At 37.9% G+C, this 25372-nt stretch overlaps 1 protein-coding gene and 1 long non-coding RNA gene across 3 annotated transcripts in view; one reads left to right on the top strand and one right to left on the bottom strand.

Moving 5' to 3' along the window:
• The window catches only part of LOC109688888 (myosin-2), a 25850-nt gene extending 3017 nt beyond the window's left edge, over positions 1-22833 (top strand). For both annotated transcript variants that reach the window (XM_074046820.1, XM_074046821.1), the window contains exons 5-40: positions 536-692; positions 1944-1971; positions 2060-2168; positions 2261-2353; positions 3031-3094; positions 3222-3320; positions 4210-4313; positions 4850-4988; positions 5337-5455; positions 5542-5691; positions 7336-7506; positions 7590-7899; positions 8378-8457; positions 9281-9368; positions 9456-9573; positions 10947-11070; positions 11159-11295; positions 12588-12843; positions 14276-14518; positions 14611-14787; positions 14870-15015; positions 15099-15189; positions 15268-15657; positions 16158-16284; positions 17069-17187; positions 17334-17530; positions 18198-18381; positions 18459-18624; positions 18726-18850; positions 19001-19309; positions 19394-19597; positions 20127-20252; positions 20332-20502; positions 20585-20689; positions 20810-20905; positions 22550-22833. In XM_074046820.1, the coding sequence (XP_073902921.1) occupies positions 536-692; positions 1944-1971; positions 2060-2168; positions 2261-2353; positions 3031-3094; positions 3222-3320; positions 4210-4313; positions 4850-4988; positions 5337-5455; positions 5542-5691; positions 7336-7506; positions 7590-7899; positions 8378-8457; positions 9281-9368; positions 9456-9573; positions 10947-11070; positions 11159-11295; positions 12588-12843; positions 14276-14518; positions 14611-14787; positions 14870-15015; positions 15099-15189; positions 15268-15657; positions 16158-16284; positions 17069-17187; positions 17334-17530; positions 18198-18381; positions 18459-18624; positions 18726-18850; positions 19001-19309; positions 19394-19597; positions 20127-20252; positions 20332-20502; positions 20585-20689; positions 20810-20905; positions 22550-22702 (5475 nt within the window). In that variant the 3' untranslated portion in view covers positions 22703-22833. The remainder of the gene's footprint in view (positions 1-535; positions 693-1943; positions 1972-2059; positions 2169-2260; positions 2354-3030; positions 3095-3221; positions 3321-4209; positions 4314-4849; positions 4989-5336; positions 5456-5541; positions 5692-7335; positions 7507-7589; positions 7900-8377; positions 8458-9280; positions 9369-9455; positions 9574-10946; positions 11071-11158; positions 11296-12587; positions 12844-14275; positions 14519-14610; positions 14788-14869; positions 15016-15098; positions 15190-15267; positions 15658-16157; positions 16285-17068; positions 17188-17333; positions 17531-18197; positions 18382-18458; positions 18625-18725; positions 18851-19000; positions 19310-19393; positions 19598-20126; positions 20253-20331; positions 20503-20584; positions 20690-20809; positions 20906-22549) is intronic.
• On the bottom strand, positions 21649-25372 carry LOC141413822 (uncharacterized). Its single transcript, XR_012438750.1, has 2 exons — positions 25004-25372; positions 21649-24531 (listed from the first exon to the last, which is right to left on the bottom strand). It is a non-coding gene; the product is annotated as an uncharacterized lncRNA (long non-coding RNA).

The following is a 25372-nucleotide window of genomic DNA, read 5'->3' as shown; positions in this document are numbered from 1 at the left end:
TCAGAATGTATTTATACATTTTGTTTTCTTTCCCTTTATAACTTAAAATATTTTGCAAATATTTTCCCAGGTTTGCTATATGCTGTCATCTTTACTTTAAGGATCCACATCATGTTGTCTTAAGATTTAGCACAGTTTATCTGGTCACGCCTTTACCGTTGGATGTTCAGCTTATACACAAGTTTATGTTTTTATAAATTTGAATTATTTTAATTCTACAAAGGAATGCCTGGTTCCCTAAAACACTAAAAATGTCTCACAGTTCACATTTAAAATCAAATAGCAAACATGGTTTTGCAAAAATGGTGGCTATGTGAAAATCGCTGTGACAAGTTCCAAGGGTAGCAATATAAATCTTAATTGGTCCCTTCCTACAAGGATGCTGTTATCACGTGGCTGAATCTACCAACTAGCTTATGCCTAGAAGAAATGTGCAGTACTAAAGTGTCCTTTTTCTTAAAATCCTATTAATTCATGAGTTGAGTGAGTAGCAGGAAAGGCCTTTGAGTAGTTAATTCTTTCTCTCCTTGAATAGACCTACTCGGGCCTCTTCTGTGTCACCGTCAATCCCTACAAGTGGCTGCCGGTGTACAACCCTGAGGTGGTGACGGCCTACAGAGGCAAAAAGCGCCAGGAGGCCCCGCCCCACATCTTCTCCATCTCTGACAATGCCTATCAGTTCATGCTGACTGGTGAGTGAGTTGGATAATTTGTATGTGCATAATCTTTTTTAGAGCAGAACCAATAGAGTCTCTAACCAATTTCAATACACTTTTTGAAGTGATCCCCTATTGTTGAGGCTGGTGCATTTGTGAGATAGTACAGAATGACTAATGATCTCTTAAAAGTTTAGCCCATGCTTAGACTTTTGGATAACTCAAAAACTCAAATAAGTTTGAACAAAAATACATATTTATAAGCCTGGATACATACACATGCGCACACATAGACACGAAATGACACATACAAACTGGGTCTTCTTTACTATGAGCCAAGAAACAGAAGAGTAAACTTTGCCTCTGTGGTAATCCTACATATCATAAATTATGACCAATGAGCAGTCTCTCTGTATTAAGGATGGCACAAATATTATTGCCCCTTGCCTAGAACTGACCTGAATGGGCTTTAGACTTTAAAGTGTATCTGGTATTAAAGACAGGACTTGAATCTGCTTCCTACAATATTGTCTCTGCTAGACTTAGGTACTTGTGTACCTTTGGCAATGTCTTAGAGAACTCAATAGAGAGTAAAACAAAAACATCAAAACAAACTTTTACCTTCCCCTGAAAATGACTAAACCCACAAGTACTTCCAAAGCTACAACCTTTACTAAAAATAATTCCTCACACACTAAAAATATTTCTAATGCCCATTTTCATTACTTTTTGCACCCACAAAAAATATGTCACTAACTTAATTGTCATCAAAAGCCAGCTGAAAAGCTCAGTCCACTTTTTATATTTATTTCATGGTCGAGTATTAAAAACAAAGTCTTGTGCTTCAGAAAAACACAGCCATGTGATCATCACTTCTACTATGGCTCTCAAGCACCTTCTTTAACCATAGCATCTTTTTCTCAAATAAAATAGTTCTTTGAGTTGGAGGCATGGCTCAAGTGGTAGAGTGCCTACACTGTAAGCACAATGCCCTGAGTTCAAACCCCAGTACTGCCAAAAATATTCTGTGAAGACTTGAATATAAAACAGACAAGAAAGAGGTGGTGTTCAGTGTGTGAGAAAGAGGTGGTGTTCAGTGTTTGCAAAAGAGGTCGGGAAGGGAGGAGGAGAAAAGGAGGCTGGAAAGATGGTAGGTCTAAGGCCCACCAAGCCCTAAGGATTTCAAATCCCAGACTGAAAAATACAAAATGCATCCTTTTCACTTTACTTGCCATTTACAAATGTGTTAGAAAGCAGTATTAAGTGCCTACATTTTCTCTTTTGTAGACCGGGAGAATCAGTCAATCCTGATCACGTAAGTAGAATTTATGCTTTCTTTTCATGGTTATGATAGATAAGCTATTAGCTTTGGGACCTCATCTGACTTTGTTTGGATTTGACAGTGGAGAATCTGGTGCCGGGAAGACTGTGAACACCAAGCGTGTCATCCAGTACTTTGCAACAATTGCAGTTACTGGGGAGAAGAAGAAGGAGGAATCTGGCAAAATGCAGGTGGGTCTGGTAGCCAGAGTATGGACCCAGATTCTGTCAGGACTCTCAGAAGTCTGGATCCTCAAATGCAAGAACCGTTCTTGCCTTTGCAGGGCACTCTGGAAGATCAAATCATCAGTGCCAACCCCCTACTGGAGGCCTTTGGCAATGCCAAGACTGTGAGGAATGACAACTCCTCTCGCTTCGTAAGTCTTGGATACTGCAATGGGCACTGTCCACCAGCCAAAATTTATGGGATGCTTGTGAATACATTCTCTGAATCTTTTATTCACATTATATTACACTGTGGTTTTCTTTTTCTCGGCGCATGAATCAAAAGCCTTGTCCTAAAGGATATATGATTCTTTTCTGGATTCCTTCTTTTTTTTAAAATCTGTCATCACTATTATTCACACTTAAAATTATTGATTTATTATTGTTATTATCATTTGTTTTTTTTTTGTTGTTGGGGCTGGAGTATGAACTCAGGGATTTGCACTTGTAAAGCAGGTACTCTACTGTTTGAGCCACATTACCAGTCTGAAATTTTTTATTTATTTGTAATTGACAACAATTACACACATTCATGGGGCACAATGTGATGCTTATATAATATAAACATACATGTATGTGCATTATGGAATAATTAAATAAAGCTAATTACCATAGCCATCATCTCATATAGTTCTCATATTCACACATTTTTAAGTCAAAGATAAAATTCTTGCACTTACAAAGTAGGAGATGATAGACTTTTTTCTTCCTGGTACAAATAGCCTCTGAATTGATTTAAAATTAAAGCACCAGTATTTCAAGGTTTTGAATTTTTTAAAGATTCAATATTATTGAAAAACAAGGTAGTAATATTGTCTTTCATTTCAAGGGTAAATTCATCAGAATCCACTTTGGCACTACTGGAAAACTGGCTTCTGCTGATATTGAAACATGTAAGTGCTCATATAGCCTCTAAAAACATTCCTGTTCTTATGATCCATTAAGTTAATCAAAATTCAAATTTGCATGTCACATGAATTTCTACAGTTTTCTTGTAGAAATATATTTGTTTCCTTCCAGATCTTCTGGAGAAGTCTAGAGTTACTTTCCAGCTTAAGGCTGAAAGAAGCTACCATATTTTTTATCAAATCACATCAAACAAGAAACCAGAGTTAATTGGTAAGAAGCATCATAATTCCTTTTCAAAATTACTGCATCAGCACATGTCAATGTATGATCCCACCTAATATTCTATGTCTGAATTTTGTTGAGTTATGTTATTTTATTTTTTAAAAATAGCTTGGTAGGACTGGGCATGCAACTTAGCTTAGTGGCACAGCATTTGCCTTGCACATGCAGGGTCCTGGGTTCAATCCCCAGCACACACATTACAAAAAAGGAAGCTTTGTAAATTTGGTTAAAATTTACACGTTCACTATAAAAATTCCTAAGAAAGCAAAAGGAAATCTGAAATACTACCTCCAATTTTTGCCATTATGAACACTTAGATAAATATTGTAGTAAATTTTCTACACATATATCATCTCATAGAGACAGATATAATGTACACAACTGAAATAAATTAAGGCTCTTTGGTAATTTATTTATTCATTGAGTATATCATGGTTTTCATCATATCAATAAATATTACTACATATGATTATTTTTGATGGTTGCAAAATATCCCACTCTATAGATAGACATAATTTACTTAATTTTATTCTGTTCCCTTTAAGTATATTTTATTAGGTTGCTTCTAATTCTAAATTTTAAATAGCTACCACTGAAATGACTAGATACTTACACATAAAACTTTTTCCATGTGGAATTATTTTTGTTGGATTACACTGGTATTTTTTATTTAAAAAAATAAAGAATGATGGGGGACACCATGACATCAACTTCAAGGTGTCTGAGGTGCTGCTAAATATCCTTTAAGTGCCCCTTCAGTGTTCATCCATCATCTTTCAACCAAGCACCATATAGTGGCCTTAGACTTTGTCTAGAAATCCCTTGCTTTAATGAAAAGGATGATTATGCTTATCTTTTCCCTCTTTCATGTGTTTAGAAATGCTTCTGATTACCACGAACCCATATGATTACCCATTTGTCAGTCAAGGGGAGATCAGTGTGGCCAGCATTGATGATCAGGAAGAACTGATGGCCACAGATGTAAGTAGAACACAAAAAGTTGGAATTATGATGCTGAGTTAGAGCAATGGTCCATTCAGATAAGTATTCGGTCTTTAGTAGAAATAGATTCAAGGATAATGCACATACATGTGCCCCCCAGAGTCAAGTGAAAAGATGAAGACGAGCCCCTGCAACATTTTTCTTTCCCTTTATTATGGGCTTCTAAAAATAAAATGCTTCAGAATTTACCCAAACCATTTTTGAAGTCTACCTGCCTTGGATGCACACTGCCTTTCAAAATAACAAGTACCTTAGATTTACTGTACTTGTTCTCTGTCCTAAGTTTACCTTTTGACTCTTTTGATGATATACACCTGCAAATTCTACTGCTTTGTTCTGGCCTTTAGCCGACCACTCCCTTCTGCACCCAGTCTAAGGAATCCTTTGTCCACCCTTCCCCATTAGTACTGGCAGGTTCCTTGGTCTGACTAGTAAGTCAGGAATGGGAACATGAGCCATAAATAGCAAGCATGTGGACTGAATCCCAACAGCTATACTATTGGTTCTATTGACAGAGTGCCATTGATATCTTGGGCTTTACTAATGAAGAAAAGGTCTCCATCTATAAGCTCACGGGGGCTGTGATGCACTATGGGAACATGAAATTCAAGCAAAAGCAGCGTGAGGAGCAAGCTGAGCCAGACGGCACAGAAGGTACCAACTGAGTCATCTACCTGATTTCACATTTGCTTGAAAAATCACTTTCTTAACTCATTACCCCTGAGTTTTCCAAGGGAAGACAAATTCACATTTTAGAATTGAGTTTTAAAAGATACCTCAATAATATACTATATAAAGCACAGACATTAGACAGATGTCTCCTGTAGTTTCTGAATTACTTAGAGTAATTAAGGTCTTGAACTTAGTGAAAAAATGGGCAAGGCTTATTTTTAAAAAGGTATACTAAAAACGCTATACAAAATGCATACAGCTTTAAAAAATTCTTTCAAAAAAGTAGGTTTCTTTGTGCCATAATAACATTGTATCCTTTCTTCCTTTTAGTTGCTGACAAGGCAGCATATCTTCAGGGTCTGAACTCTGCTGACTTGCTCAAAGCTCTCTGCTTCCCCAGGGTCAAGGTCGGCAATGAATATGTCACCAAAGGTCAAACTGTAGAGCAGGTAGGTACCTAATTAGAACTTACCACCAGGTACAAAAGCATTTTTATGGTCCTTATGTAACTTCAGATATATCTTTATTTTTCAAGGTGACCAACGCAGTGGGTGCTCTGGCCAAAGCTGTCTATGACAAGATGTTCCTGTGGATGGTTACCCGCATCAACCAGCAGCTGGACACCAAGCAGCCCAGGCAGTACTTCATTGGGGTCTTGGACATCGCTGGCTTTGAGATCTTTGATGTGAGTTGTTAGCTGGTTGGTAAGGAATTTTATAATAAAGAAATGGAAATATTAATAAGAAAGAATTTGTGACTATTATGACATTTTTTTTTACCACTGTTATATTAAGACTTAGATGGATTGGGCAGCTACTAGTCATTTATTATAGTAGCAATTTTACTTTTATGAGAAAGAATGCACTTAACTTGTTATGTGATCGAAAGGGAGTTATGAATTAGCTTGCCATTGTGGACAGAGAGGGGCTCTAAAAAAATCCCACAAGAAAAATGAAGTTGACACAAAAATACCACAGTAAACCTTAACAACATATAATATACTCAGAATATACAGTGGGGAAATCACTCAAAAATACTTAGGCAGATAATAAAGCTGAGAAAAGCTTAATAATTTAGAATCAGCATTAATAAATACAATTAACTTTTAATGCTTATTAATGTGATATCATGAAATAAAAATTCATATTTGATTATGAAGTACATTTTCCTGCTTATAATTTTTAAATTTATCTTCTAATTATTAAAGTAAAACTTGGGCATTAAAGAAAATAAAGAAATGCAAGGGAAAACATCCATATGATTTTACTATCTACATCTAGTTAATGTTAACATTTTGGTGGGGTTTTTAAAATAAAAATGTGTGTTATCAAACAGTATGTAATTTTTGATATTGCAATTATTGTTTTCATTTCACACTAAAGAAGAACAAAGATAGGGCTGGGCCTGGTGGTACATTTATGTAATCCCAGCTATTTGGGAAGCAGAGGAAGGAGAATTGTGGTTCAAGCCCAGCCCAGGCAAAAACACAAGATCCTATCTGAAAAATAACTAAAGCAAAAAGAGTTGGGGGTGTGGCTCAAGTAGTAGAGCACTTGCCTATCAAGTACAAGGCCCTGAGCTCAGACCCCTTTACACCAAAACAACAAAACAAAACAAACAACAACTGAAAAAAAAAACCCAAAAACAAAGGAAGCAATGATTACTCACTTGGAATCCAGACCATAGTGATTTTCATGCAATGTATGCTCCTAACCAGCTGCTGATGGGTTGTAAGGTGGTTTTTTTTTTTTTTTCCTTTTTCATGCTGAGTATTAACAACTAACTTCAAAGCTTACCAGCAGATGTAAGTTGGCTTTTGAATATTGGCTCTTGAACTATGAGCCCTCTGGAAAATGTAGAGGATAATGGGAACAAACATGAAGTGATTAAGTAGAAACTAAGGAAAATATCTGAGTAAATGTAAGCAAATACAAGAAAAAAGTATTGATACTGACTTAGAATTCTTCTATAAAATGGCAGTACCGAAAACATAGCTTTCACATGGCTTCAAGCCTTCCGTATTGTTTACTTATTCCAGGGGAACCTCGGGGCTAGGGACGTGGTTCAGGTGGTAGAGCACCTCCCTACCAAGAACAAGGCTGGAGTTCAAACCCCAATACTGCCAATAAATAAAAAAGTGAATTAAATCCCAGTACCAATAAATAAATAATAATGCATTACAAAAATAATCTAATCAAAAAAGTCTCTTTGTTCCAACGCTTTTGACTTCTATCATCTACAGGCTACTGGACACCTAGTTTTTTAAGCTTTTTTTTTTTTTAAATGCTCAATTTGCTTAAGTGGGAAGTGAACACATCTAATTCTTTAGTTCAACAGCCTGGAGCAGCTGTGCATCAACTTCACCAATGAGAAACTGCAACAGTTTTTCAACCACCACATGTTCGTGCTGGAGCAGGAGGAGTACAAGAAGGAAGGCATCGAGTGGACGTTCATTGACTTTGGGATGGACCTGGCTGCCTGCATCGAGCTCATAGAGAAGGTATCCTACCCGTCCACTCAGTACCCAACTCCCATGTGCTGAGCTGCTTGTGTTTACCCAGATGCCTTTTGCCTCAAATCCAGCCGATGGGTATCTTCTCCATCCTGGAAGAGGAGTGCATGTTCCCCAAGGCAACAGACACCTCCTTCAAGAACAAGCTATATGAGCAGCACATTGGAAAGTCTGCTAACTTCCAGAAGCCCAAGGTGGTCAAAGGCAAGGCCGAGGCCCACTTCTCTCTGATTCACTATGCGGGCACTGTGGACTACAACATTACTGGTTGGCTGGACAAGAACAAGGACCCCCTGAATGAGACTGTAGTGGGCTTGTACCAGAAATCTTCTTTGAAAACTCTAGCTAACCTCTTCTCTGGGGCTCAAACTGCTGAATCAGGTAATTCATTACATTTGTGGCTCATCTCACTACTGATGGGAGACCAACTACAAATGGTTAGAGAGGAACTATTAGGCTTTCAACCAATGAAAAGCTTGGCTTCTATGATTCTCTCCTTTGTCCACCAATGAATATGGAGTATCTGGAGATATTTAAGACAACATAATAATTTCTCTCAATGTTAGCTTCTATTGAGGATTTTTGAAGTTAGGGTGTCCCCAAATGTCTTACTATTGGGAAGCCCATCTCAATATAGTGAAGTGAATGCCCTTCACACTTCCTAATGAAGAAACAATCACAGAAAAGTGGATGCAAACTCAGCTGAAAAATAAGAGTCAAAAAGAGGCACCAATATAATGGGGAACCACTTAACTTAAGCACAGGAAACATAGAAATCAGCAAATAGGCAAGATAGATGTAGCCATGTTGATTCAAAACTTTGACCGACACCTCTTCGTTCTTTTTTTTTTCTCCCCAGAGGCCAGTGGCGGTGGAGGTGCCAAGAAAGGTTCTAAGAAGAAGGGTTCTTCTTTCCAGACTGTGTCTGCCCTTTTCAGAGTAAGACAAACCTGTGCTTGACATCTCCCAGTTACTCTTGGAATTTGTTTTTAGAAGCACAAGATCCTCTTTACAGGAGACATTAGGAAAAGACTGACATTAACTAATGATTCTTGTTCATCTCAATTTTGATACAAGGGATTTAAGTTATTCAGAAATTATCCTCTCACCTTTCATACTAAGAAAATTTCATAGGAAATTTATTGAACTTAATAGTCTACCATTCATAATGTAGTTGAGTCATGACAAGGAGCAGTGACATGTACAGGAAGACTAAAAGATATCAATTTTAAGAGCTGTTGTAAATGTTATAATGTATCCCCACCCAGCAATAATAATAGTAATAATAAAGATTAATGAAATCTATCAGGTAAACTACAAGGAAGCTAATACAGTGTCCTTGCTCTTAATCCAATCAAATCTCAATTGTAAGTGGTAGGGATACTCCCTGATTGAAAGAACTGGAAAAGGGGGAGCTATACTTATGAGAAAAAGTCCAAATGTGGTATAGGCTTATATTTTCTTATTGGAGAACTATGGAGTTTAGTAGAAGAGGGAGCAACAATCTAGTGTGGGAAGGCAATGGCAAGGAACTAGGATAGAAAGAAGAATAGTGCTGGTGTAAGCTGAAAAGCAGCATGTCACACAGCTTTACCTGTGTACCTCCTGCCAACTCAAATGCAGAAGCATTCAAGGTATTCCCCAAAATAAAAGCAGTCTGTCTGGTCATTCAACCCAGCTATAGAAACCAATTTTATAGCTATCACCAGCTGCTCACAACTATGCCAATAATCTGAAATGACAGGTTTTCTTGGTTTTATAGGAGAATTTGAACAAGCTGATGACCAACCTCAGGAGTACTCATCCTCATTTTGTGAGGTGTATCATCCCCAATGAAACTAAAACTCCTGGTAAGAAGTTCCAGAATAAAAACACAAAGCTTGACAGCCTTATCTCCTCTGTTGAAACCCTGTAGTGAAATAATAATGTATTTTTAGGTGCCATGGAGCATGAACTTGTCCTGCACCAGCTGCGGTGTAACGGTGTGCTGGAAGGCATCCGCATCTGTAGGAAAGGATTCCCAAGCAGGATCCTTTATGCAGACTTCAAGCAGAGGTCAGACTCTCCTAATTACAGTATATCTTGAAATATACTATAAACAAATTTAATGTAAGCAAAACAATTCAGTGAAAAGTGTACCTCTATTTGTTGTTCATAATTTGCTACAACAGAAGTTTAAAATTTTAAGTCTCAAACACTTTCAAAAGATAGGTATACTTTTGAATGTACTGATAGGTATACTTTTGAAGTACTGTGCAGTGTTTTTACTGAATTTATCAGCTCCTGACTTAGAACACAGATGTGCACACTAGCTTCAATAACTGAGAGAGCCAAAAGGAAAAAAAAAAAAAGAATTGTGTCTCCTACCTGGGCATGGTGGTATATGTCTATAATCCCAGCTAGTTGGGAGGCAGAGCCAAGAGGTTTGCAAGTTGGAAGCTAGCTGAGGAAAAGTAGTGAGACCCTATATCGAAAATAAAATACAAACAAAAGTCCAGGGGATGTGACTCAAGTGGTAGAGTGCTTGCCAAGCATGTATGAGGCCCCAGGATCAACCCTAAGTACAGAAAAAAACAAAGAAAAATTACAAAAGCTACCCTTTTCACTGCTTAATGTGTTTGAATTAACCCATTTAATTCTCATGAAAATACAGTAGAAGCAAGTACCATCACAATCTCATTTGATAGATGAATGAAGTAGAGATTAAATTATTTGCCTTAAATTACACAGTTTATAAGTGCTGAGTTAGGATCTCTCTCGTGCATATGTACCTACAAATAAGTCATTTTTGGTCACTTCTTTTGGTTTCATCCATCTTCATTTTTCTCTCACACATTAGCTTCCTGGTATTTCTCAGAAACAGAATGACATGGCACAATGACATCTCTCTAGGTCCTTTTTTCTCTTCCCCAATAAGCCCATCTTGAGAATCAGAAAAGGCCTGGGTGGAAATGTCAGAGATTTGGTCTACCATAAGTCTGGTTTATAGAGAACAGCAGTGCTCAAGTCCCAAGTCACCCAAAGTTTGATCTTAGACAATTAGACAGTTCCCCATAACTAATGTATTTCTGACCATATTTCACAATAAAAAGCAGCTTTGTTGGATTTAGTATCTTACTTGAAAAGCAAATTCATCAAATAAGGATAATACATTACATTTTATAGGTCATTTATACTCTGATATGGACAAAACTGAATACTTTCTTGAATACTGGGTCTGATAAAGCAGAAAGGGAGAGTGCAACTCTAAGGAAAGGGAAGATGGTGTAAAAACTGATAGCCAATAGGTTGATCACCCATGTAAATAATGATCTCATCTGGATCATTTTTTAAAAGGTCTAATTTTTAAGTGAATCATTTAATGTATAGCTATAGGTTTTATCAATGAACCAAGTGCTTAAAAAAAACCCCTTGTATTTACTTTAAAGATACAAGGTATTAAATGCAAGTGCTATCCCTGAAGGACAGTACATTGATAGCAAGAAGGCTTCTGAGAAGCTCCTTGGGTCCATCGACATTGACCACACACAGTATAAATTTGGTCATACCAAGGTAATGGTCTTTAAATCCACCCTGATGCTATTCCTATCCCTATGAACTTTATGTAAAGTTTCTGATCTGCAATGTTGTCTATATTTAGGTCTTTTTCAAAGCTGGTCTTCTGGGGCTCCTAGAGGAAATGAGAGATGACAAGTTGGCACAACTGATTACCAGAACCCAGGCAAGGTGCAGAGGGTTCTTGGCAAGAATAGAGTACCAGAAGATGGTGGAGAGAAGGTACTAAAAATATGGTTTATTCACATCTTCCCTCTTCAAAAGTACACTTGAGGTGGCTTATAGTTAAGGTTCTGCTATGATTATAAGGACATCAAAGTAAGAAAGAATAAATGAGTCCTATAAGGAAGTAGGAGAAAACTTAAGGATGAGCAGCATGGAATATAATCTGAGTGATAAAAAATTGAGAAACATAAGGTGTACATCATTCTTGTACAACAAGAGAAAATATACCAGTGAGTAAGTATCCTAACACTTGATTCTAATGTGAATTTATTACATAGATCATTAAAAAGGGGATAATGGAATTCATAGCATTTTCAAGAGTAGTTTTTATAGGTTATAGAACAACTTCTTCCATCTGATTATTTCTATTATTGAGCTATCATGACTTAAAATATTATGGTCATTTGTCTGTGAAAGACTTTTCGTAGTAAGTTAGTACAATGTCATCAAGGGATGTGGCTTCCTGGTGATGTAATTTGAAGCAGGGACAGAATTCAAAGCCTATAGAGCAGGATGTACATGACCAGGACCTAGTGAAAATGCATTTTACATTTCCAACTGAGTATCCACACATATGTGGATATGTGTGTGCAAATATAGAAACAAGTTACATGAAGCAATTTTTATTTTTACCACTTATAATTATGCTAAATATTCTGTTCCATTGTATTTCATTAAAAATAATACATTTTGGTAATGCCCACTAGGTACATTTGAGTAGCAAATTGTCTGTATGAGGGCAAAACATTTTAAAATAATCTAGATTAAAGCAAATGTGGTATTACAGAGCAGAATGCAAAATCACACAACACTAAAATACGAAACTAGAGACTGTCGAAGAAATTCCGACTTTTTAAAATCTCATACCACACATCACTCAAGGATTGTGTTCCCCTTCCACTGGGCTTCTGGTATTTTTAGTAAGAATGTCTGAGAAGCACTGATGTGGGGCAATACTTCTCAAACTGTGGTCCTTGCTCTTTTAATCTTTTAAAAATGTAAAATTTCAGGCTTCTCCCAAATCCTTGAATTTGGATGCTGGAGGTGAAGTCTAGAAGTCAGTATTTTAACAAACTCTTTAGGTGATTTTTACACATGCCCAAGTTTGAGAAGCAATGATGTCAAGAAATAAGTGATTACCAGGTCTTTGACTATCACCTCTAAATATAATTTCTTTAATCTGCATGTTTGAAAGCAGGTGAGGAATGGGGAGAGGGAAAAACCTTCAACTCTCACTGCTAAGATTTCATCAGCCACACAAAACCTAATTTGCATCTATTGAACTTCAGGGAGTCCATCTTCTGTATCCAGTACAACATTCGAGCCTTCATGAACGTCAAGCACTGGCCCTGGATGAAACTCTTCTTCAAGATCAAGCCTCTGCTAAAGAGTGCAGAAACTGAAAAGGAGATGGCCACCATGAAGGAAGAGTTCCAGAAAACCAAAGATGAGCTTGCCAAGTCAGAAGCAAAAAGAAAGGAACTGGAAGAAAAGATGGTGTCACTGTTGAAAGAAAAAAATGACTTGCAGCTCCAAGTTCAGGCTGTAAGTTGTGGTACCATCCTGGATATCGCTAATCAAAATATTAGTGCTAGAGCTTTGGTCACTATGAGCAGTGAGCTAGGTAGTCATCAAAGAGACACTCATTGTGGAAAAGTTCAAGCATTCCAATGAACACTCACAAGCCAGTGCCACATCCATGAGATAGAATTTTCCATCTTTTTCCATTTTACATCAACTACAGGATTTATGGCTTTGTTTCCCGTGAGACCATCCTTAAAAGTAATTTTAACATGGAACTCCCAAATAAAAATTAAGGGGGGGAAGCATGGAGAAAGATTTTTTTCTGAAACTTCTTTAAGCATCTTGTTGGTATCCATGGGTCTTAAATTACAATATGGACAGCTGACAAATGGCAGTATTCTACATCAGTTTTTATTGAATTACTTTTATTGATCTCAAAAACTCCCATCTGCCCTTTCCAATCCATTTCCACAGTCAGTGCCCAATCATGTCACATCCAGATTGCTGCGTTAGCACCTAAGTTGCTTTGCCTTCCACGAACTCTCTTATTCCACCCAACCTACTCACTCTCCTGACTCTTAGGCTAATGATTTTAGAAATGCTTCCATCAACTTGGAAATGTAAGACTGTCTTTCATTTGGGTTGAATTGAATTGGTCTGGCACAATTTATTCATCGCAAAACCATATATATTTTTTCTGTTAAGATTAGTCTCTGCTGTTGTTGAGCAGTAAATAATTCCTTCAAATTTACAGGAGGAAAATTCTATTCTCCCCCACATATTTACTGAGAAACTGTGCTACAGCATTATATTCACTCCACAATATATGGAGCACATTCTTTTCTTTAATGCACTCAATGAATAAGGAGGACCACTGGCAAATACGTATTCCATGTCTCTCTCACTTCCTGCCTGCCCCATTCCCCTTAATTGGAAACAGCAGGTTGCCAGAAATTTTTTGATTACTTTATGCTTCAAGTTGAATTTAGAACATCTTAACCAGGATCACCTCCCAGTATTACAAAGAAAAATATTTCGGTAGCAGCTGCACCTTGAATTTTTCCTTCCCATTCTCCTCTTGCTCCTTTCCTCATTAAGGTGATTCCTGCAAACTCAAGTCTGACCCATCTCTTAAGGCCCAACTTGAACACTATTTCTTTCATGAAATCATCTTGAATCCAGCTTCTCTGATCTCTGATGTCACTAATTGTTTCCTACATTAGTGGTAGTTTTTGAGAGACAGGTTTTCTAACCTACTGTAAATCATACTCTTCTAAAGGAAAACAACAAATATATTTTGGTTTTTCCACATATGAAAAATATAGGTAGTTCATGAAATAAAAATTAATAAAGATATAAATAAATATAGGAAATTCAAAGGATCAACTGAAGAAATTTAGACTCTTATTGTAAAGTAAGATTCTTTCAGTTTTGATTTTGTGTCCAACTCTAGGAAGCTGAAGGTTTGGCTGATGCAGAGGAAAGATGTGACCAGCTGATCAAAACCAAAATCCAGCTTGAGGCCAAAATCAAAGAGGTGACCGAGAGAGCTGAGGATGAGGAAGAGATCAATGCTGAGCTGACAGCCAAAAAAAGGAAGCTGGAAGATGAGTGTTCAGAACTGAAGAAAGACATAGATGACCTTGAGCTGACCCTGGCCAAGGTTGAAAAGGAGAAGCATGCCACAGAGAATAAGGTATGAAACATAGTCTGCTATACTATATACACATTCTGCCATCCAACTGAGTTGCTTTTTAGCAGAGATAATCTCTTTCTTAATCTTTGTAGGTGAAAAACCTCACAGAAGAGATGGCAGGCCTGGATGAAACCATCGCTAAGCTGACCAAGGAGAAGAAGGCCCTCCAAGAAGCCCACCAGCAGACCCTGGATGACTTGCAGGCAGAAGAAGACAAAGTCAACACTCTGACCAAAGCAAAAATCAAGCTAGAACAGCAAGTGGATGATGTAAGTCTAGCATTATCAAGGAAATTATTTTCTTCTAAAGGAAACTAAGCATTCCTTCTCACTCAACATTACATATATTTAGCTTGAAGGGTCATTGGAGCAAGAAAAGAAACTTCGCATGGACCTAGAACGGGCTAAGAGAAAACTTGAAGGTGACTTGAAGTTGGCCCAAGAGTCCATAATGGACATTGAAAATGAGAAACAGCAACTTGATGAAAAACTCAAAAAGTAAGTTTGAAAGAATTGCTTATGGATGTACTTCCAATGTTGGATTTGAACTAAATTCCTGTCCTTTGCTGATTTTCTAAAAGGAAAGAGTTTGAAATGAACAATCTACAAAGCAAGATTGAAGATGAACAGGCACTAGGTATTCAATTGCAAAAGAAGATCAAGGAGTTACAAGTAAGTACATGACTTCCATTGGTCTAATTCAATATGACTGACACAAGAAGCTAAATTTGACATTTCCACCATTTTCAGGCTCGCATTGAGGAGCTGGAGGAGGAAATCGAGGCAGAGCGGGCCTCCAGAGCTAAAGCAGAGAAGCAGCGCTCTGACCTCTCCCGAGAACTGGAGGAAATCAGTGAGCGGCTGGAAGAAGCTGGTGGGGCCACTTCAGCCCAGATTGAGATGAATAAGAAACGGGAGGCTGAGTTCCAGAAAATGCGCAGGGACTTGGAGGAAGCCACCCTGCAGCATGAAGCCACAGCAGCCACTCTGAGGAAGAAGCATGCAGATAGCATGGCTGAGCTTGGAGAACAGATAGACAACCTGCAGAGAGTCAAGCAGAAGCTGGAGAAGGAGAAGAGTGAGATGAAGATGGAGATCGATGACCTTGCTAGTAATGTAGAGACAGTCTCTAAAGCCAAGGTACTACAAATTTGGGGAAGATTGACATTAATGACACTAATATGTTATAGACACATCAGTTTGCATAGGGTATTTTATATACATTTAGCCATTTGTTATTTGCAGTAAACCAGGAAAGTAAGCAGAAAAAATAATAGTATTTATTATTTCCATTTAACCCATGAAGACATGAAAATTCAGAGGCCACGCACATCTGCTAATCACACCATTAATAAGTGACAGCACCAGCTTTTGAACATAGGTCATTTGTTTTCTCCAGATCTCCAACTGGAGAACATGGGTCTCCCATATTTTCACTTATCCAACAAATAAGGTTGCAGTATACATAAAGGCAGTCAAGCATTTTTGAATATGCTTTCAGAAGAAAGTTCTGTATCATGTTATATAGAGGATAATTTGATTTGTGTATTAAAGCAAATATTGAATTTTTTTCATTTGGAGAGAAATTATAGCTACAGAGATTATTGGAAGATCTACATTTCTTTACTTTTCTCTCCTAGGGAAACCTAGAGAAGATGTGCCGCACTCTAGAGGACCAAGTGAGTGAACTGAAATCAAAGGAAGAAGAACAGCAGCGCCTGATTAATGACCTGACGACTCAGAGGGGACGCCTGCAGACAGAATCTGGTAATTCTCCCCTCTCTTCTGGTGCCTAAGTGTAGAGATGACACAGTTAAGAACAAAAGATCTGGTGATGTGAGAGCCTAATAAAAGCAACTGAGAACATATGTGGTTCACTGAAAGGCTCAGACTCTCAATCTACAAGCAAGGTCATTCTGGGACAACGATGGAGATGAAGATTTCAATCCAACTAACTCATGCTCTATTCCAGAAGGGCCTTGAGTTTTGTTCACAGAGGGGAGAAGGGGTTGAGGGGTCACTCTAACATGGATCCAAGGCTTCTGTTTCAGTCTGCACTTTTGTTGCTGTTTTGCAGTGCTGGGAATCCAACCCAGGGTCTCACATATTCTAGGCAAGCACTTTACCATTGAGCTGTACCCCCAGTCCTACATTTCTTTTTACTTATGTCAGCATGAACTAAATTTCTGCATGGGACAATGGAAAGCCCCATCTCTGAAAAGTCTCTACAACTGGATCTATGTAGAATTGAACATTTTAGCTCCCTTCTTTGACAGCCATCACCAGGTTGTACACAGTATCATATAACCCTAAAAAATTAGTTATGAAGAAGATGAAAAGAATTTAAGCTGTATTTATTCATTTGGGTTGACATGTAAGTTTCACCTAAAAAAAAAAAAAAACAGAAATGTGGCATTGAGCATGAAGACATCAACAGAATTCAATTATCTGAGATCTTAATTTGGAAGGATGAGTTAAATTTATTTCTAACATGGAATTGCAGATTTTTCTTTATTTAGAAAACAACAGTACCATTTATTTTGTCTATAAGGTGAATTTTCACGCCAGCTTGATGAAAAAGAAGCTCTCGTGACCCAGTTATCAAGGGGTAAACAAGCATTTACTCAACAGATTGAGGAACTAAAGAGGCAACTTGAAGAGGAAGTAAAGGTGAATTATTCAAAACCTGATTTCTATTATTCTGTCCCAACAATTGACCTTAAATTTAGCCAGCTATACCAACTTTTAAAGGGTTTTGAATCTTAAGAATTAAATATTTAAATGCCCTGTAAAATGAAGGCATACTCTCTCCATAGGCCAAGAATGCCCTGGCCCATGCCCTACAGTCCTCCCGCCATGACTGCGACCTGCTGCGGGAACAGTATGAGGAGGAGCAGGAATCCAAGGCTGAATTGCAGAGGGCGCTGTCCAAAGCCAACAGTGAGGTGGCCCAGTGGAGGACCAAATATGAGACGGATGCCATCCAGCGCACAGAGGAGCTGGAGGAAGCCAAGTATGTGCACAGATATGAGAGAATATGCAGACAACCTTGCACATTCAGTGAATTAGTCCACCAGTACTCACTAGCTTCTATTTGCCAGTCACTCTCAGGCCCTGAGAATAATTCCTAAATAAAACAAACATGATTCCTGCCTGAATCCCCCAAATCTATTTAAGGATACAAAAGATAATAATTATTAATTACAGAGCATATTGCTGCTTGCCAAGTGCACCAAGCTCATTGCTGCTTAGTGTTCTATACTTATGACTCCCTCTTCTGGAATGCTCTCCTTGCAGGTCTCTCTCTTGCTCATTATGATTTCTTTCAGATCTTGACTCAAATGTCACCTTCTCCAGGAGACTTTCCTTGACTGTCTAGAGTAGCGGCTGCCCATCATTTACTCTATTTTATTTTTCTTTGTTGCACTTTTAGCTGCAAAGTGTTATTATGCATTTTCTAACTTGCTTTTTGTTGATCTCTCTCACTTGTTTGTGTCAGAAGGAGGAAACTTAGCCTTGCTTATTTCTGTGTATTCAGTGTCTGGTTCATAAAAGGACCTCATTCCTATTTGTTGAATGAATGAATTGCATTATATGAAGTTCCAGATACTCTTTAGTGCAGTAATAGTCATAATTCTTATTATGGTTACTTCTCCCTAAAAATTCATATACTCATTAAGGAAGAAGCTGGCTCTGCGTCTGCAGGCTGCTGAGGAACATGTAGAAGCCGTAAATGCCAAGTGTGCTTCCCTGGAGAAGACGAAGCAGAGGCTGCAGAATGAGGTGGAGGACCTCATGCTCGATGTGGAGAGAACCAATGCTGCATGCGCAGCTCTGGACAAAAAGCAAAGGAACTTTGATAAGGTGATTCCTGCAGCACCCCCTCCTCTCCATAACTTCCTTCTGTCCTTTACAGCAGGTAACTGCTCTTCACTTTTCAGATCTTGGCAGAATGGAAGCAGAAATATGAGGAAACACACGCGGAGCTCGAGGCCTCACAGAAAGAGGCCCGCTCCCTTGGCACTGAGCTGTTCAAGATGAAGAATGCCTATGAGGAATCCTTGGATCAGCTGGAAACCCTGAAGCGAGAGAATAAAAACTTGCAGCGTGAGTCTCTTTCACTTTCAGTAATATTCACGACTTGGAGGAATCTCTTCTCTATGTCATGTACTTGAACAAATGCTTACCTGTTTTTTACCCAACAACAGAGGAGATTTCTGACCTCACGGAACAGATTGCAGAAGGAGGGAAGCGTGTCCATGAACTGGAGAAAATAAAGAAGCAAGTGGAACAAGAGAAGACTGAGCTTCAGGCCGCTTTAGAGGAGGCCGAGGTACAGGTCAAATTGTGTATTATAAATCAACATCTTGAGAAAGAATTAAGTCCATCTGCAGATTGAGGAAAAAATACACAGCATGAAATTATTAGTGTGCAGAAATATTTTGGGATTTTCTTGCTAATGTCACCTCTTGCTGTCATGAAGGCATCTCTCGAACACGAAGAAGGAAAGATCCTGCGTATCCAGCTTGAACTGAACCAAGTCAAGTCTGAAATCGACAGGAAAATTGCTGAGAAGGATGAGGAAATCGATCAGCTGAAGAGAAACCACATTAGAGTCGTGGAGTCCATGCAGAGCACGCTGGATGCTGAGATCAGGAGCAGGAATGATGCCATCAGAATCAAGAAGAAGATGGAGGGGGACCTCAATGAAATGGAAATCCAGCTGAACCATGCCAACCGCATGGCTGTGGAGGCCCTGAGGAACTACAGGAACACCCAAGGCATCCTCAAGGTAGATGGCTCCCAGAGATGGTTCCAGGTGGACTGGGGTAACTCAGGCTGAGACTTGGTGTCTCAATGACCGTTCATTCCACAGGACACCCAGCTCCATCTGGACGATGCTCTCCGGAGCCAAGAGGACCTGAAGGAGCAACTGGCTATGGTTGAGCGCAGAGCCAACCTGCTGCAGGCTGAGATCGAAGAGCTGCGGGCCATGCTGGAGCAGACGGAGAGGAGCAGGAAAATCGCAGAGCAGGAGCTCCTGGATGCCAGTGAACGTGTCCAGCTCCTCCACACTCAGGTGGGATTTAACACAAAGAACTCCCCTACAGTAAACATTTGTGTGCCCCACAATGTATAAGCCTGAATCTTTTATATGATAGCCAGGTTTTATATTTTTGACAATTTTTCACTATTATTACTGAGGAATCTTTAACTGTTTTATATTAACTATTATTGATTCACTTCCTATAATATTCTAAGGCTGTGGATATTCTGTTATGTTAGTAGATTTACTGACCCTGTTATCATATTGACATTTTTATTAAGGAGAAATGGAACGTTATAAACATTTGTTATAATTTTATCCCTGTGGATGGCCTCATTTGTAAATGGCAATTATAAAATTATAAAGCAACTTAATCTACTATAATGAACAGGAAGATACTGAATATCCCATAACATTTTTATTTTTAACTATACTGCATACAGTTCTTTAAAATTGAAGACCATTTCTTTTCCTTACAAATTTTTATTCCAATTTTTTCAAAAATTATCTACTTTTAAATTCTTTGATAATATGATAAGATATATAACTTATTTTTAACTAGAACACCAGCCTGATCAACACCAAGAAGAAGCTGGAGACAGACATTTCCCAAATGCAAGGAGAGATGGAGGACATTGTCCAGGAAGCCCGCAATGCAGAAGAGAAGGCCAAGAAGGCCATCACTGATGTGAGTAGTAAGTACACATCTTCACTGATTTAGCAATGAGGAGTCTGATATTGACTTTCTTGGTTTATTTGCTAATTAGGCGGCCATGATGGCTGAGGAGCTGAAGAAGGAGCAGGACACCAGCGCCCACCTGGAGCGGATGAAGAAGAACATGGAGCAGACAGTGAAGGACCTGCAGCTCCGTCTGGACGAGGCTGAGCAACTGGCACTGAAGGGTGGCAAGAAGCAGATCCAGAAACTGGAGGCCAGGGTGAGTCTCTAATATGTATCTCTTTCCAACTGCTTCCAATGTATGATTGGACCAAAGTTCTTAAGAGCCTACCTATTTGCAGGTGCGTGAACTGGAAGGAGAGGTTGAAAGTGAGCAAAAGCGTAATGCCGACACTGTCAAAGGTCTGCGCAAACATGAGAGGCGAGTGAAGGAACTCACTTACCAGGTACAGCAGTGGTTTTTATCAGCTAAGTACTCTTTCCAAATGCACGTAAAATGCGCATACACAATGATGCCATAATCATGTGCTTAAGAAGTAAGGCCTATGGTTTTTATCATTTTTCAGACGGAAGAAGATCGGAAAAATATTCTCAGGCTTCAGGATTTGGTGGATAAACTTCAAGCAAAAGTGAAGTCTTACAAGAGACAAGCTGAGGAGGCTGTAAGTATCCTCAGGATAGGGCACAGAAAAGTCCTTAGATTAAGAGAAGCTAATTTACTACCTTTTAGTAAAAATAAACTGTTTGCTTTATGAAGACTGTGTACATAAAACTTTTGTACATTTTTGATTTATTGCTTGTCATTTGTAATATAAATAGCTTAATATTAAAGGTAAACTTTCAGTCCATAAAGAAATCTCAAAAAATTTAACATCAGATATAACATGGGCCATCCTCTCTGACCGCAGTGTGCTAACATAGTAATGAGATGAGAAAATATAAACAAAAATCTCTAGGTACCAAAATGTAAAAAAAAAAACAAGCTTTTCTAAATAACTTTTTGGCTAAACTAGAAATTTAAAAAGTAATTACTGAATAATTATTAACTATAAATAAAATTACAAGGAAGGAGCTACTTCTACAAACCTATAGAATATAGTTAAAACTGTGCTTAGGAGCTAATTCATTGGTTTATGTGCTTTCATTATGACTCAAAAATAAAAGTACCTGAACAAACTGATAGTTCAGCCAGCCCAGAAATTATAAAAATAACAATAAAACAATGGAAGAAATACTTCTATTGTTAAAAGTAAAGGTAGCAATTGATCAATCAGCATATACTATTTTCTAATTTGAATATTTCAGTAATATCTGATAACTTCTGGGGAATTAATAAACATAACTAGTTTAACAAAAAAGAGAAAATACAAACTTACATTAGGAATGAAAAAGAGAATAAGCCATGTACATAGTGGACTATTTTTTAATGTACCTTACCAATTATTCAAAAAGTTAAAATCCTGAAGAAACTGATGGTTTTAACAGGAGAATATAAATTACCAACTTAGTGAATAAATTATTTCAGAATTACTTTTGAAAATGGACCCAGGTCCAGATAGGTCTTTCAAAATTTCAAGGAACAGATAATCCCCCAGCTATGTAAGCTGTTTAAGACCATGGGAAAGATGGAAAGCTTTCCAGTTCATGCTAAGAAGCTCACATAACCTTCATACCAAAACCTGTCCAAGAGAGAACAGAAGGAAGAAAATACAGGCGGTTTACTCATGAGTGCAGTTATAGCATGGATAAATTACTAAGTTGTAAAACCCTTACTTTACTAAAAGAATTGTCTATCAGTGATTAAATAGGCTCAGGTCCTACAATGTAAAGACGACTTCATATGAGGGAATTTTATGAATACAGTCATTACATTCAAAGCAGTAGGAAAATGATTGTTTTGTGACAAAATAGTATATAATAAAGCTCAACATTTATTTCAATTTGTATGATTTTTTAAAAACTATTATTAAATGCATCTAATTTTTAAAAACTATGATTAAACTCATCTAACAGCAACCATTAACCATCTCGACTTTCATACTCTTGCTTTCTCCTCTGATCTTCTATTTTTTCTTGCTCTTCTTATGGCACATATCTTTTAAGATACTTTGGATTCAAAAATAGGGATAAGATTATTTACAAGACACCAAGCCACAATTAAATCATAAAATTAATTTCAATAATAATCAAAATCTAGGAGATGGTAAGATTTCACTTATCTATAGATGCCAAGTACTGTCTTCCCACAGATCTACAGAGCCTAGAAAGTACTGCATGGTTTCTTAAAATCCCATTTTTATTCTCAGGAGGAGCAATCCAATACAAATCTATCCAAATTCCGCAAGCTCCAACATGAACTGGAAGAAGCTGAGGAAAGGGCCGACATTGCCGAGTCCCAGGTCAACAAACTGCGAGTGAAGAGCCGAGAAGTTCACACAAAAGTCATAAGTGAAGAATGATCAATTCCTGATGCTATGTAATGACTGAAGAGAGGCACAAAATGTGAAGTCTCTGGTCATTTCTCTCTGTCATCTTGCCTATTCTACCCTACTGTAAAGGAAATAAAGAATACAGAGTTCTTTGCAAACAACATCCTTGGGCTGGACTTTTCTTTCTCTCCGAAAGCAGTGTCAAGAAGTTTGAATAATTTCTCACAGCTGTTAAACACTCACACTCAACCTGTCATTAAGAAGAATTTAGGCATTCACATTTATCTTAGGTCTATGGCAATACTTTAAGATTATAAGAGGGTTACTTATCAGGGAAGTATGTTCTGATGAACAGAAATCTGGAAATCATTTTTATTTCTTTCTAACCTTTTCTGATATCTGGGTGTAGTAAAATCCTAGAAATATCCTGCATCTCCTAACATGAACCTAATTGTCCAAGTATAGTTTCACACAGATAACTCAGATTGAACTATATCATCAATAATATAATATTATAATAATATAATAACTGTTATCAAAAAAAAATGTAAAGCTGGGTGTCAGTGGCTCACACCTGTAATCCTAGCTACTTTGGAGGCTGAGATCAGGAGGATCATGGTTCGAGGCCAGCCTCAGCAAATAGTTTGTGAGACTCCATCTCCAAAATAACCAGAGCAAAATGGACTAGAATCGTGGCTCAAGCAGTAGAGCACCTGCTTTGCAAGTGGGAAGCTCTGAGTTCAAACCCCAGTCCCGCCAAAAAAAAAAAATATTCATTAGCCCACAAAGATTTTCTTCAACATGAGTACTGATCTACCATGCACATATATGTACCTGGTAATGGGTCTAACATGAGTGAGATGTGACTTTTTTCCTTATAAAAGTTGTAGGATGCCTATCAAGTCTGGAGGCTTTGAAATGTTATTTTATATATATTATAATGTAGCATCAATAAGCTATTAGCCTGTGTTTCCAGACTTTATGGCCTCCTTATAACCATGTGAAGAGCCAAAAATAAGTGACTGAATATTAATTTAATATCAATCTCAAAGCAGATGATTCAAATGTATACACACATAACCATAAGTGTGAGTTTGGCAGAAAAAGTAGATAAGGTAGCTATCTAGGTTACTCAGGTAAGTTTTCCTAGAGGACTGAGATTTTTTAAACCGGATACAACTGAATCACAGAGCCAAAAATAAAATCTTCCTGACAGCATCAAGGAAAAGCTAATGGCTAACTTCCCATCTGAACAGAAAGCAAGAGTATCTTGGTTTAAATGGCACTGTGTGAAACATAAATTAGACATATGGAGGCAGTTTAACAGGTAAGTTGGAGTCACAGGTAAGCTGTCACATCAGCCTTAGGAAGGGTGTGGAGTTGCTTTTCTCACTATATTGGCCCATCTTTCATTTTGTTCCCATATCATTCATCCTTGATTGCTTTGTAACTTACTATAAAGACCAAAAACAAGGTCTTAACTTTTTACTTCTTGAAAAGTTGGCCCAGAGAAGATCCAAAGTCTGTCTTAAGGAAATCCCAACAAATCCTATTGAGAATGTTAAAATGTTCTCTCTTCCTGAAAATCATTCTCTATATCTTACAGATGCCCAATAAATAAAACAGACATGTAAGAAAGCAAAATGATGTACCTGTCCTAACAAAGTAGACTAACAATTGGCTAGGAAAGCCCCTCTTTGATGAACATCTCCTGCAAAACCTTTACTGATAGTCTTAATCAACTAGGTAGAAAAGTGTCACCAGTGAGTATGCTGGACTGCTAGTCAGGTGACCAGGGTCTAGACAGCTGCATGATTTGTGGAGAGGCTCTTCTACTCTTTGGATCACAGTTGCTTTACCTGTAAAGTGAGAAATATGGATTAGATGGTTCCTTACAGTAATAAAATTATGTGACAGTTACAGCCAACATCTCTAGTATCTGCTTTCACAGGGCAACCTATTTTCACTACATCAGTTGAAATATAAGTACAGTAATACAAAGGTGGGTGCAAAACAGTATACTAGGTCCCAGTCCCAATTAGACAATAATGACGAAGACAGAGATGCAAGGTCATAAAACAGAACAAACATGGTTTAAAATTACAAGTTAAAAAAGAGAACGATGTTCAGGTATATATCATGGGAGGCTGATGGAAGAGGTCACACATGCTAACATTTACAGAGAGAAAATCTCTTTTAAGTATTTTCTTTTTTTTATTGTTTTATTATTCATATGTGCATACAAGGCTTGGGTCATTTCTCCCCCCTGCCCCCACCCCCTCCCTTACCACCCACTCCGCCCCCTCCCTCTCCTCCCTACCCCCTCAATACCTTAAGTATTTTCTTATGTTCAATTTTATAGAGGAAACAAGAATTCACAAGCAACTTTATATAAAAAAAAGAGAGAAGCAGGACATCTCTGCTTGGCAAGGCGACACGATTGTGGAGCAAGTCTGAAGACAGAAGGAAATGATTTGACAATGAATCAGACGCAACTGACTGGTGAAAACAAAAGGAGATGTCTATATTTGGCTGCTCTTTGTGAAACAAATTTTAAAATTAAGTTTTGAAGCATCCTCAAAGTAGCACAATAAATTGCAAAAAGGGGAAAAAGAAAAACCATGTCTTCTGGGGAGGAACCAACAATCTTTTTGTAACACTCAGCTACACAGCACAAACTTTCCTTCCTGGTAGAATACT

This window comes from Castor canadensis, chromosome 11, assembly GCF_047511655.1.
Source record: "Castor canadensis chromosome 11, mCasCan1.hap1v2, whole genome shotgun sequence".
NCBI classification, from domain to species: Eukaryota; Metazoa; Chordata; class Mammalia; order Rodentia; family Castoridae; genus Castor; species Castor canadensis.
This window is presented reverse-complemented; position numbering and strand designations above follow the sequence as displayed.